Source organism: Ambystoma mexicanum, chromosome 8 (genome assembly GCF_040938575.1).
Source record: "Ambystoma mexicanum isolate Mex_15411 chromosome 8, UKY_AmexF1_1, whole genome shotgun sequence".
NCBI classification, from domain to species: Eukaryota; Metazoa; Chordata; class Amphibia; order Caudata; family Ambystomatidae; genus Ambystoma; species Ambystoma mexicanum.
In genome coordinates this window covers 60,594,687-60,607,378 of record NC_090929.1, presented here as the reverse complement: position 1 = coordinate 60,607,378, position 12,692 = coordinate 60,594,687, and the positions used below count along the sequence as shown (strand labels likewise).

Below are 12,692 nucleotides of genomic sequence, written 5' to 3'. Positions count from 1 at the left end.
ATCTCCTTAAATTCCCGAAACTCCTCTAGACCTTCCTCTTCTCCTCTTCCTTCTCTCTGCCTCTACCCTGCTAACCTCTCTCTCCGCTCTATCCCTCTCTCCCTCCTTTCCACACAGAAGGCTGCTAGTCTGCTCTAAACAAGCCTCCGGGCCTGCACTTGCCTCATCGCTACTGCACTTGGTCAATGACCCATGAGAGTGGCATCTCTCAGCACTTACCTGAGCTTCTGACTGACTGGGTGCACTGGGACTCCCCCCCACTCACTTGTTCTCCCCTCCTCTCCTGTTCTGTCCGTGCCCTTGCACAATCTGAACACACCATGCCTAGAATATTGTCTATCTTCCCCTGTCTCCCCTCCTTGCATGGTGGCGCCTCAATGCACTTGGAACAACTGCAGGGTCATTGTCAGGCCTATTTGCTGTTATCTTCACTGTTAATTGTATTATATGCACTTACTCTGCCCAGGCAGACTTCTATCGCTCAGAAATTCAAGGGCTCTGAATGAAAGTTGTTTTTTCTCCTTCTTCCCTCCATCCTTGAGTGCTTTGAAAGACTTGCCTTGTGTATAGGCGCTTTACAAATAAGCATTACCATACCAAACCAAAGCCTCTGCTCTCCTGACCATTTTCAGCAGTCCAGCACAATTGATCTCTGGTAGTCGTTTCAGCAAATATGAAAGAACCCTCAAAAAATACGGAAAGCTTGACATTTTAAGAAATTTCATAGTTCAAAGGCTACAATAATTAGAAACAGGTCGGCCCTTTTAGCTGTGCATTTCTGAGTGCCTCCATAATGAATCACTGTGGCTCTGTGGGGGTTCGGCTCCAAGGAGAGACTGCCCCGGGATCCCCCGAACATTACTTAGGAACCCTCACGGCCAGTGGTCGAAGTGTACGAAAAGAAGTAGTGGAACTATGCTCCCTACTGGCCTTCCCCGCTCTCCACAAACCCCATCGCCAAGCCCCCCCCCATGCACAATACAAACCCTCAAAAACATGAGCCGGCTGTTTAAGGGAACTTTAGTGCAGTGCACTGAAGTGCAAGTTTCAACTTCTTCCCACACTTTTATTTGAAAACAAAGAAGTTAGGGAAGGGTTTCTTTTAAAATAAAAGTATAAGAACAGTAAAACTTAATTAGATGAAGTAGAGGAGTACTGCTCCCAAACGCTCCTTTCCACTTCGAACACTGCTCACGGCGGTCCTGGCCGCATTCTTAGGAACCTACAATTTTCTCCAGTCTCTTCTTTGTGAAATCGCAGTTCCCTCCCGTGGGGCCCACAGATGGTGGCCCTCCCGCCAGGGTGTGCTCGGGTTCCAGCCTCAGACCAAGCACAGTTATTACACGTTTTAATGACAACATTGGCTTTGAAAGACATCTGAAAGGGTACAACTGGAATATCCCATCAAGCACCAGTGCCTCTAAACTTCTCATCCAACCACCCAACACATTAGGAGAGAGGGAGAGAGGAAGGGGGGGCTGTGAATGGGGCAGAAGCAGACAAGCAGCCGTTACCCATTCACTCCCTGCCCTTGGTGAGGGCATATAATGGGGCCGCAACCATTGGCTTTCCATATGTTTTGGACTACATCTCCCATGGCCCCTAGCCAGCCCAGTCAACAGTGAGGGACCATGGGAGTCATAGTCCAAAATGCAGAGACATACAGATTGCAGACCGGTGGTATACAGGGACGTCATTAGAGCTTGTTTTTGAGTTCCGTGTTAATTGCACAGAAGGGACCTGCTATGTTTACTCTTGCATAGGCAAGTCCAGTCCGCACAATTTTCAACAGTTGCGCGATGGAGTGCAAAAGTAGCGAGCAAAAAGGTAGCCTACACGCTTGTACGGCACCCTTTTGCCCTCAGCCCTCCCAAATGAGCAAACGCCAATTGCCAAGTGTACATGACAGGTGGTGTGTACTCATTTTGCACAGCCGAGTGCAAAAGGGTGGCTTGCAAGTGTGTACACCACCGGTCGTGTAAGCATGGCAGGCAGCGTTTACAATGGATTACTATGGAGTCTGCTGGCTTTTTTCTGATGTGAAATGCAGGCCACAGCATTTGCGTCAGCATGAAAATGCATGCTTCTGTAACTGCGAGGAGTATTCGTATGGCAGAGAGGAATTGCGGGGCAAGGTCGTAATTTATGTTCCCTCCTTCGCCTCCTGTCTGCCAAGTAAATTGTGGAAAATGGGCCATAACGTCAATGAAATGTGGACAAACCTTACAAGGGGCTTTTACACCTTAGACCTCCGTTCTAATCTCTCGACACCCCAGGGAGGGTCTGGCCAATCGGGAAATCCAGGGACAGTGCCAGGCCCATGCCAGTGGAAGGTCCTCAGAACACAGCTGGTTTAAAGCGAAAGCAAGAGAATCCTTTAAGCCGGGGTCTGCAAACTGCGGCTCTCCAGATGCTTTGTACTATGACTCCCATGACCCCTCACCATTGTCTATGCTGGTTAGCTCTGATGGAAGATGTAGTCCAAAATATGCGGGGAGCTCAAGGTTGCAGACTCGCGCTTTACAGGCATGTGAAGACCGGTGGGCTGGGCAGAGTCAGTCACTCAGCCGTGTGTTTGTTACTGACTCCACACAAGCTCTCCGGCCTTGCATTTTCACTGTGAAACCCACTTGGGAATTCTCCCAGACCCACTCCACACTCTCCCCCTCTCCCAGGCCGGTCCAGATCAAAATACACGCATTCGCCCTTGCAATAGGCGTACAGTCTCCAGCTTGACTCCAAAGGCTCATTTCATGCGTTCAAGGCAAAGCTGGATTGTCGCTACTGAGCCCCAGGGATGGACAAGTGGCAGGGCCACATAGGCTGTAGTTAAGACCAAGATATAATGAGGCACTCAATTATTGTAAACATATACATATTCAGGAATGTATAATATATATTTATATAAATGCTCATGTTATTTACACATATTATTTCACAAGTGCATTTTTGCATATTAAAAACAGTTAAGGCAATTTCGGTGTCCAGGTGTCTTGGGGGGGTGGGTCCTTTCCCACCTGCAGTCTTCGGGTACAGTCTTCCGGGATGTGGCGCAGTCTCGTGTCGCTGGTGGTTGGTTTGGTTAGTGTTGGCAATGAACCCTTCCATTTCACTCACTTGATTCTTTGCTTTGTATGGTGCCAACACGCCGCCTTACCATGCCCGCATTTACCTCATGCCCGGCAGTGATTAGTAAATGCCATGGTGGGGTGGCCTGGTGAAGGCACAGGCACCAGTTGGCAATGCGGGGTAAAATGTGGGTCTGCCAGTTTGCTATCTATAGGGTGACAAAGATTGGCAAAAGCATGCCAAACGTGGACACATTTCAGCTTCTGCAAGGCAGAGGTCAAACACCTCTGTGCCATCCCGTGCGGGCAATAGCTGGCCATTGCTTGCCGAAACCTGCTGCTGGGGGTTGGCAGTGCACTTCATAGAGTGGGGGTAGAGGGACAGCTCAGAGTTCCCAAGTGACAGTAGTATTATTCCTTCCAAAACTATTGACTACCCTGTGCTGGACACAAAGTCTATTACCTGCTGTGTTAGCTGTGGCATTGGGGGACCGCAGTGCTAATCCCGGCTTCCCCTCCTGGTCTCGCTGCCTGATCCTCTGTAGATCACATTAACTTCCTGCACCTCAATTCCTTTACCTACCAACAAATGATCTTTATTTTTAAAACAGCTAATGTTTCACCAACACATGCACAAATACTGCACTTCTTTTCCCATCCCACTCTCCCGCCAAATGGTAAAAACCATACACTAAAGAGTTTGCATGTGAATAGGCACCTGTTGGTAAACCATGGCAGTAGCAGGACGGCCTGTGTTCAAGGTCTCCTGCTACACGTGGAAGGCCTGTAGGACAGAGTGCCACCCTAGAGAGCATACTTCTTGTGCTGAAGGGCTGAGTGAACATAACAAGCCTCCTTCTATTATTGGTTTCCGTGACTATCTTTCATTCATGACTTTAAGAAACACTCAGACACCACTCTGATCTCCCAGGAGCCCCAGTGCACTCTACGGGCCCCATGCTTGCCACTGAGAGGTAGCGCATGGCTCAGTACTCTGTGCTTTGTACTGTTGCCATCGGAGAACAGTCGCCTGTTGTCAAGCGCACAATGAACAAGGACCATATTTCAAGCTTTCTTTGGGGAATTCCAATGCTCACATTTTCCAGGACTCCGCTTACTAGGAAAGGTTCTTGGCTGACAATGTCACCCCTTTAGAAATTGCACAGCTGCCTCACGTTAATGTGACATTTGATCAAGCAAAGAGCTTGAAAACCGGAGCCGTTTAAACAATTTGAGAGTCAGAGGGTTTCCAGAGGGTTACAGTGAAGAAAAAAGGCAGAGCTGGAAGCTGCGTAAAAGGCTGCCTAGAAGGGTAGGATTCAGGGAGTGGCAAATATAACATAAATATCATTAGGGAAGTTTGTTCTATGGAACCGTAACAGGTAACGAAGCCAAGGTACTGATTTAATCCAGCATTTCAAAACTGACGCGCAGGACTACACTGGAGTTCCATGCCTTACATTCCCAGTGTGTGTAAAGCCGCATTCAAGTATATTCCTCCTAATTTATTATTTCCATATATTCTATCTGACATCAGAAGGTGGCACCTGTCTACCTTTAAGGGGACAGGTGCATGCTTGAATGTGGTGAGGGATCACCTGGAGGAATGTTTCACAGGTGTGCAAGGGTGGGGGATGGGCTGGACCAGGTGTTTACGAATCAGACAACGCAACATCCAGAGTGATATTTTGCAACATTTGCAGCAGGGCCAGGGTTGAAAACTATTGCCAGTTTCTTGATGTACTCTTGGGATAATTAGGTGAGCGGTATGCACCTGGCCCGAGGCAGTTATTGCTGATATTGCCCCCCCCCTGCACTTTGTGTTCAGCTGTTTGCTAACTTTCCACGGGCATTCAATGTTTTAAAGACAGTCGAAGGGGAGCTCTGTTTAATGGCAAGGAGGCGTTATGCCAGGGCGCTCTGCGGATAGCCCTGCATGGCCCGTCATGTCACTGTCCACCCTGGCCCAATCATATGCATGGATTTAAAGGGTCCTGCTAACATGGGGTGGGCTTATTCTACAATAAATAAAGCTGGAGTTACTTTAACACAAACGTTGGCAACAGATTGGTGGCTGTTTGGGAGACAGGGTCTCCCCCCTCTCCCCAGTCCACATCGTTCCTAAGGCATCATATCACACAAGCTGTGCCCAATATCCAGAGAATCCAGAAAGTTCCAAGAGGGTGATAGGCTGAGAGGACAAAGTCTTCCTGTCCCCAGGACCGCTTCCGTCATGGCAAGCTGGTGATGTCTCTCTTCGGCGGAGGGCCAGCAGGCCTCGGGCAATTCTCCCTGGCTCGCCCTTCAAACGCCATGATCCTGGAGCAGAGGGAAGAGACAAAAAAAACAGGGTGAGAGTGAGACCAAACCGAGCCAGATACCCACCTCATGATCGTACATGATGACATGCACGCAAAAACATGCTGTGAAAAACAACCCCCAGTTATGCGCTCCAGGGTGTGGCACCCCCTGTGCAAGGGTGAGCAGACTGACCTCCCCCACCCCTCCACCCACATGATCACTCACCTATGCCAGTTCACTTCACTGGAAGGATACCATTTGCCCCATTTGCCCCACTAGGCAATTTTATCTGAAAGTCTTGACCAATAGAGTCCTTGGAGGTACATACCTAGCAAACTGGAATTAGATGAAGTCATTCTAACAAACTGAGATGTTCGATTTAGAGATCTCAAGTGTCCTGTGGCCAGGCGTGAGAAGACCATTGAGTCCTGTTGTTTTGCTTGGAATTATGGGACTTGTAGTTTTGCCAAATTGAAATAGGAAAGAAAAAAGTTAAAGTTCAGACCACAAAGGAAAATACAGGATTGGAGGATGACCTTATGAGGCATGGCCATGGGAGACTTGAGAGCAATGTAGATAATTATTATTATGAGGGTATTTATTGACCGCAAACCTCACTTTGGGAAGCAACGGGGCGCTTTACAATCATAGGGGGAAGAACACAGTGAGGGAAGCAGAGAAACAAGGGAGCAGGGAGCTGGGAACCGGGGACGGGAGGGGGGCAATTGGTAGCAAGGGATCTATGAGCAACCAGGCGAGGAAAGCGTGGGAAGCAGATCACCCAGTCTCAGGTAGGGTGGGGAGTGAAGGGTGTGTGGACCTGGCATCCAGGGGAGGAAACAGTGGGGAGCAGATCACCCAGTCTCCGGTAGGGTGGGGAGTGGAGGATGTATGGACCTGGCATCCAGGCGAGGAAAGCGTGGGAAGCAGATCACCCAGTCTCAGGTAGGGTGGGGAGTGGAGGATGTGTGGACCTAGCATCCAGGGGAGGAAACAGTGGGGAGCAGATCACCCAGTCTCCGGTAGGGTGGGGAGTGGAGGATGTATGGACCTGGCATCCAGGCGAGGAAAGCAGATCACCCAGTCTCAGGTAGGGTGGGGAGTGGAGGATGTGTGGACCTAGCATCCAGGGGAGGAAACAGTGGGGAGCAGATCACCCAGTCTCCGGTAGGGTGGGGAGTGAAGGGTGTGTGGACCTGGCATCCAGGGGAGGAAACAGTGGGGAGAAGATCACCCAGTCTCCGGTAGGGTGGGGAGTGGAGGATGTGTGGACCTGGCATCCAGGGGAGGAAACAGTGGGAAGCAGATCACCCAGTCTCCGGTAGGGTGGGGAGTGAAGGGTGTGTGGACCTGGCATCCAGGGGAGGAAACAGTGGGGAGCAGATCACCCACTCTCAGATAGGGTGGCGAGTGAAGGGTGTGTAGTCCTGGCATCCAGGCGAGCAAAGCGTGGGAAGCAGATCACCCAGTCTTAGGTAGGGTGGGGAGTGAAGGGTGTGTGGACCTGGCATCCAGGGGAGGAAACAGTGGGGAGCAGATCACCCAGTCTTGGGCAGAGTGGGGAGTGAAGGGTGTGTGGACCTGGCATCCAGGGGAGGAAACAGTGGGGAGCAGATCACCCAGTCTCCGGTAGGTTGGGGAGTGAAGGGTGTGTGGACCTGGCATCGAGGCGAGGAAACAGTGGGAGCAGATCACCCAGTCTCAGGTAGGGTGGGGAGTGGAGGATGTGTGGACCTGGCATCCAGGGGAGGAAACAGTGGGGAGCAGATCACCCAGTCTCTGGTAGGGTGGGGAGTGAAGGGTGTGTGGACCTGGCATCCAGGCAAGGAAACAGTGGGAGCAGATCACCCAGATTCCGGTAGGGTGGGGAGTGAAGGGTGTGTGGACCTAGCATCCAGGAGAGGAAACAGTAGGGAGCAGATGACCCAGTCTCGGGCAGGGTGGGGAGTGATGGGTGTGTGGACCTGGCATCCAGGGGAGGAAACAGTGGGGAGCAGATCACCCAGTCTTGGGCAGAGTGGGGAGTGAAGGGTGTGTGGACCTGGCATCCAGGGGAGGAAACAGTGGGGAGCAGATCACCCAGTCTCCGGTAGGGCGGGGAGTGAAGGGTGTGTGGACCTGGCATCCAGGCGACGAAACAGTGGGAGCAGATCACCCAGTCTCAGGTAGGGTGGGGAGTGGAGGATGTGTGGATCTGGCATCCAGGGGAGGAAACAGTGGGGAGCAGATCACCCAGTCTCAGGTAGGGTGGGGGGTACAGGGTGTGTGGATCTGGCATCCAAGGGAGAAAACAGTGGGGAGCAGATCACACAGTCTCAGGTAGGGTGGGAAGTGAAGGGTGTGTGGACCTGGCATCCAGGAGAGGAAACAGTGGGGAGCAGATCACCCAGTGTCAGGTCGGCTGGGGAGTGACGGGTGTGTGGACCTGGCATCCAGGGGAGGAAACAGAGGGGAGCTGATCACCCAGTCTTGGGCAGGGTGGGGAGTGGAGGATGTGTGGACCTGGCATCCAGGGGAGGAAACAGTTGGGAGCAGATCACCCAGTCTCAGGTAGGGTGGGGAGTAAAGGGTGTGTGGACCTGGCAACCAGGGGAGGAAACAGTGGGGAGCAGATCACCCAGTCTCAGGCAGGGTGGGGAGTGGAGGATGTGTGGACCTGGCATCCAGGGGAGGAAACAGTGGGGAGAAGATCACCCAGTCTCTGGTAGGGTGGGGAGTGGAGGATGTGTGGACCTGGCATCCAGGGGAGGAAACAGTGGGGAGCAGATCACCCAGTCTCCGGTAGGGTGGGGAGTGTAGGATGTGTGGACCTGGCATCCAGGGGAGGAAACAGAGGGGAGCAGATCACCCAGTCTTGGGCAGGGTGGGGAGTGGAGGATGTGTGGACCTGGCATCCAGGGGAGGAAACAGTGGGGAGCAGATCGCCCAGTCTCAGGTAGGGTGGGGAGTGAAGGGTGTGTGGACCTGGCAACCAGGGGAGGAAACAGTGGGAGCAGATCACCCAGTCTCAGGCAGGGTGGGGAGTGGAGGATGTGTGGACCTGGCATCCAGGGGAGGAAACAGTGGGGAGAGGATCACCCAGTCTCAGGTAAGCTGGGGAGTGGAGGATGTGTGGACCTGGCATCCAGGGGAGGAAACAGTGGGGAGCGGATCACCCAGTCTTGGGTAGGGTGCGGAGTGGAGGATGTGTGGACCTGGCATCCAGGTGAGGAAACAGTGGGAAGCAGATCACCCAGTCTCAGGTAGGGTGGGGAGTGAAGGGTGTGTGGACCTAGCATCCAGGGGAGGAAACAGTAGGGAGCAGATGACCCAGTCTCGGGCAGGTTGGGGAGTGAAGGGTGTGTGGACCTGGCATCCAGGGGAGGAAACAGTGGGGAGCAGATCACCCAGTCTTGGGCAGAGTGGGGAGTGAAGGGTGTGTGGACCTGGCATCAAGGGGAGGAAACAGTGGGGAGCAGATCACCCAGTCTCCGGTAGGCTGGGGAGTGAAGGGTGTGTGGACCTGGCATCCAGGCGACGAAACAGTGGTGAGCAGATCACCCAGTCTCCGGTAGGGTGGGGAGTGTAGGATGTGTGGACCTGGCATCCAGGGGAGGAAACAGAGGGGAGCAGATCACCCAGTCTTGGGCAGGGTGGGGAGTGGAGGATGTGTGGACCTGGCATCCAGGGGAGGAAACAGTGGGGAGCAGATCGCCCAGTCTCAGGTAGGGTGGGGAGTGAAGGGTGTGTGGACCTGGCAACCAGGGGAGGAAACAGTGAGGAGCAGATCACCCAGTCTCCGGCAGGGTGGGGAGTGGAGGATGTGTGGACCTGGCATCCAGGGGAGGAAACGGTGGGGAGAGGATCACCCAGTCTCAGGTAAGCTGGGGAGTGGAGGATGTGTGGACCTGGCATCCAGGGGAGGAAACAGTGGGGAGCGGATCACCCAGTCTTGGGTAGGGTGGGGAGTGGAGGATGTGTGGACCTGGCATCCAGGTGAGGAAACAGTGGGAAGCAGATCACCCAGTCTCAGGTAGGGTGGGGAGTGAAGGGTGTGTGGACCTAGCATCCAGGGGAGGAAACAGTAGGGAGCAGATGACCCAGTCTCGGGCAGGGTGGGGAGTGAAGGGTGTGTGGACCTGGCATCCAGGGGAGGAAACAGTGGGGAGCAGATCACCCAGTCTTGGGCAGAGTGGGGAGTGAAGGGTGTGTGGACCTGGCATCCAGGGGAGGAAACAGTGGGGAGCAGATCACCCAGTCTCCGGTAGGGCGGGGAGTGAAGGGTGTGTGGACCTGGCATCCAGGCGACGAAACAGTGGGAGCAGATCACCCAGTCTCAGGTAGGGTGGGGAGTGGAGGATGTGTGGATCTGGCATCCAGGGGAGGAAACAGTGGGGAGCAGATCACCCAGTCTCAGGTAGGGTGGGGAGTACAGGGTGTGTGGATCTGGCATCCAAGGGAGAAAACAGTGGGGAGCAGATCACACAGTCTCAGGTAGGGTGGGAAGTGAAGGGTGTGTGGACCTGGCATCCAGGAGAGGAAACAGTGGGGAGCAGATCACCCAGTGTCAGGTCGGCTGGGGAGTGACGGGTGTGTGGACCTGGCATCCAGGGGAGGAAACAGAGGGGAGCTGATCACCTAGTCTTGGGCAGGGTGGGGAGTGGAGGATGTGTGGACCTGGCATCCAGGGGAGAAAACAGTTGGGAGCAGATCACCCAGTCTCAGGTAGGGTGGGGAGTAAAGGGTGTGTGGACCTGGCAACCAGGGGAGGAAACAGTGGGGAGCAGATCACCCAGTCTCAGGCAGGGTGGGGAGTGGAGGATGTGTGGACCTGGCATCCAGGGGAGGAAACAGTGGGGAGAAGATCACCCAGTCTCTGGTAGGGTGGGGAGTGGAGGATGTGTGGACCTGGCATCCAGGGGAGGAAACAGTGGGGAGCAGATCACCCAGTCTCCGGTAGGGTGGGGAGTGTAGGATGTGTGGACCTGGCATCCAGGGGAGGAAACAGAGGGGAGCAGATCACCCAGTCTTGGGCAGGGTGGGGAGTGGAGGATGTGTGGACCTGGCATCCAGGGGAGGAAACAGTGGGGAGCAGATCGCCCAGTCTCAGGTAGGGTGGGGAGTGAAGGGTGTGTGGACCTGGTAACCAGGGGAGGAAACAGTGGGAGCAGATCACCCAGTCTCAGGCAGGGTGGGGAGTGGAGGATGTGTGGACCTGGCATCCAGGGGAGGAAACAGTGGGGAGAGGATCACCCAGTCTCAGGTAAGCTGGGGAGTGGAGGATGTGTGGACCTGGCATCCAGGGGAGGAAACAGTGGGGAGCGGATCACCCAGTCTTGGGTAGGGTGCGGAGTGGAGGATGTGTGGACCTGGCATCCAGGTGAGGAAACAGTGGGAAGCAGATCACCCAGTCTCAGGTAGGGTGGGGAGTGAAGGGTGTGTGGACCTAGCATCCAGGGGAGGAAACAGTAGGGAGCAGATGACCCAGTCTCGGGCAGGGTGGGGAGTGAAGGGTGTGTGGACCTGGCATCCAGGGGAGGAAACAGTGGGGAGCAGATCACCCAGTCTTGGGCAGAGTGGGGAGTGAAGGGTGTGTGGACCTGGCATCAAGGGGAGGAAACAGTGGGGAGCAGATCACCCAGTCTCCGGTAGGCTGGGGAGTGAAGGGTGTGTGGACCTGGCATCCAGGCGACGAAACAGTGGGGAGCAGATCACCCAGTCTCCGGTAGGGTGGGGAGTGTAGGATGTGTGGACCTGGCATCCAGGGGAGGAAACAGAGGGGAGCAGATCACCCAGTCTTGGGCAGGGTGGGGAGTGGAGGATGTGTGGACCTGGCATCCAGGGGAGGAAACAGTGGGGAGCAGATCGCCCAGTCTCAGGTAGGGTGGGGAGTGAAGGGTGTGTGGACCTGGCAACCAGGGGAGGAAACAGTGAGGAGCAGATCACCCAGTCTCCGGCAGGGTGGGGAGTGGAGGATGTGTGGACCTGGCATCCAGGGGAGGAAACAGTGGGGAGAGGATCACCCAGTCTCAGGTAAGCTGGGGAGTGGAGGATGTGTGGACCTGGCATCCAGGGGAGGAAACAGTGGGGAGCGGATCACCCAGTCTTGGGTAGGGTGGGGAGTGGAGGATGTGTGGACCTGGCATCCAGGTGAGGAAACAGTGGGAAGCAGATCACCCAGTCTCAGGTAGGGTGGGGAGTGAAGGGTGTGTGGACCTAGCATCCAGGGGAGGAAACAGTAGGGAGCAGATGACCCAGTCTCGGGCAGGGTGGGGAGTGAAGGGTGTGTGGACCTGGCATCCAGGGGAGGAAACAGTGGGGAGCAGATCACCCAGTCTTGGGCATAGTGGGGAGTGAAGGGTGTGTGGACCTGGCATCAAGGGGAGGAAACAGTGGGGAGCAGATCACCCAGTCTCCGGTAGGCTGGGGAGTGAAGGGTGTGTGGACCTGGCATCCAGGCGACGAAACAGTGGGGAGCAGATCACCCAGTCTCCGGTAGGGTGGGGAGTGTAGGATGTGTGGACCTGGCATCCAGGGGAGGAAACAGAGGGGAGCAGATCACCCAGTCTTGGGCAGGGTGGGGAGTGTAGGATGTGTGGACCTGGCATCCAGGGGAGGAAACAGAGGGGAGCAGATCACCCAGTCTTGGGCAGGGTGGGGAGTGGAGGATGTGTGGACCTGGCATCCAGGGGAGGAAACAGTGGGGAGCAGATCGCCCAGTCTCAGGTAGGGTGGGGAGTGAAGGGTGTGTGGACCTGGCAACCAGGGGAGGAAACAGTGAGGAGCAGATCACCCAGTCTCCGGCAGGGTGGGGAGTGGAGGATGTGTGGACCTGGCATCCAGGGGAGGAAACGGTGGGGAGAGGATCACCCAGTCTCAGGTAAGCTGGGGAGTGGAGGATGTGTGGACCTGGCATCCAGGGGAGGAAACAGTGGGGAGCGGATCACCCAGTCTTGGGTAGGGTGGGGAGTGGAGGATGTGTGGACCTGGCATCCAGGTGAGGAAACAGTGGGAAGCAGATCACCCAGTCTCAGGTAGGGTGGGGAGTGAAGGGTGTGTGGACCTAGCATCCAGGGGAGGAAACAGTAGGGAGCAGATGACCCAGTCTCGGGCAGGGTGGGGAGTGAAGGGTGTGTGGACCTGGCATCCAGGGGAGGAAACAGTGGGGAGCAGATCACCCAGTCTTGGGCAGAGTGGGGAGTGAAGGGTGTGTGGACCTGGCATCCAGGGGAGGAAACAGTGGGGAGCAGATCACCCAGTCTCCGGTAGGGCGGGGAGTGAAGGGTGTGTGGACCTGGCATCCAGGCGACGAAACAGTGGGAGCAGATCACCCAGTCTCAGGTA

The 12,692-nt window shown here is 55.0% G+C and overlaps 1 protein-coding gene across 1 annotated transcript in view; it reads right to left on the bottom strand.

The window, feature by feature from the left end:
• Positions 1 to 2,878: 2,878 nt before the first annotated feature.
• AIF1L (allograft inflammatory factor 1 like) overlaps positions 2,879 to 12,692 on the bottom strand; it is a 143,455-nt gene continuing 133,641 nt past the window's right edge. The window contains exon 6 of the mRNA XM_069609278.1: positions 2,879 to 5,387. Within this exon, the coding sequence (XP_069465379.1) occupies positions 5,300 to 5,387 (88 nt within the window). The 3' untranslated portion in view covers positions 2,879 to 5,299. The remainder of the gene's footprint in view (positions 5,388 to 12,692) is intronic.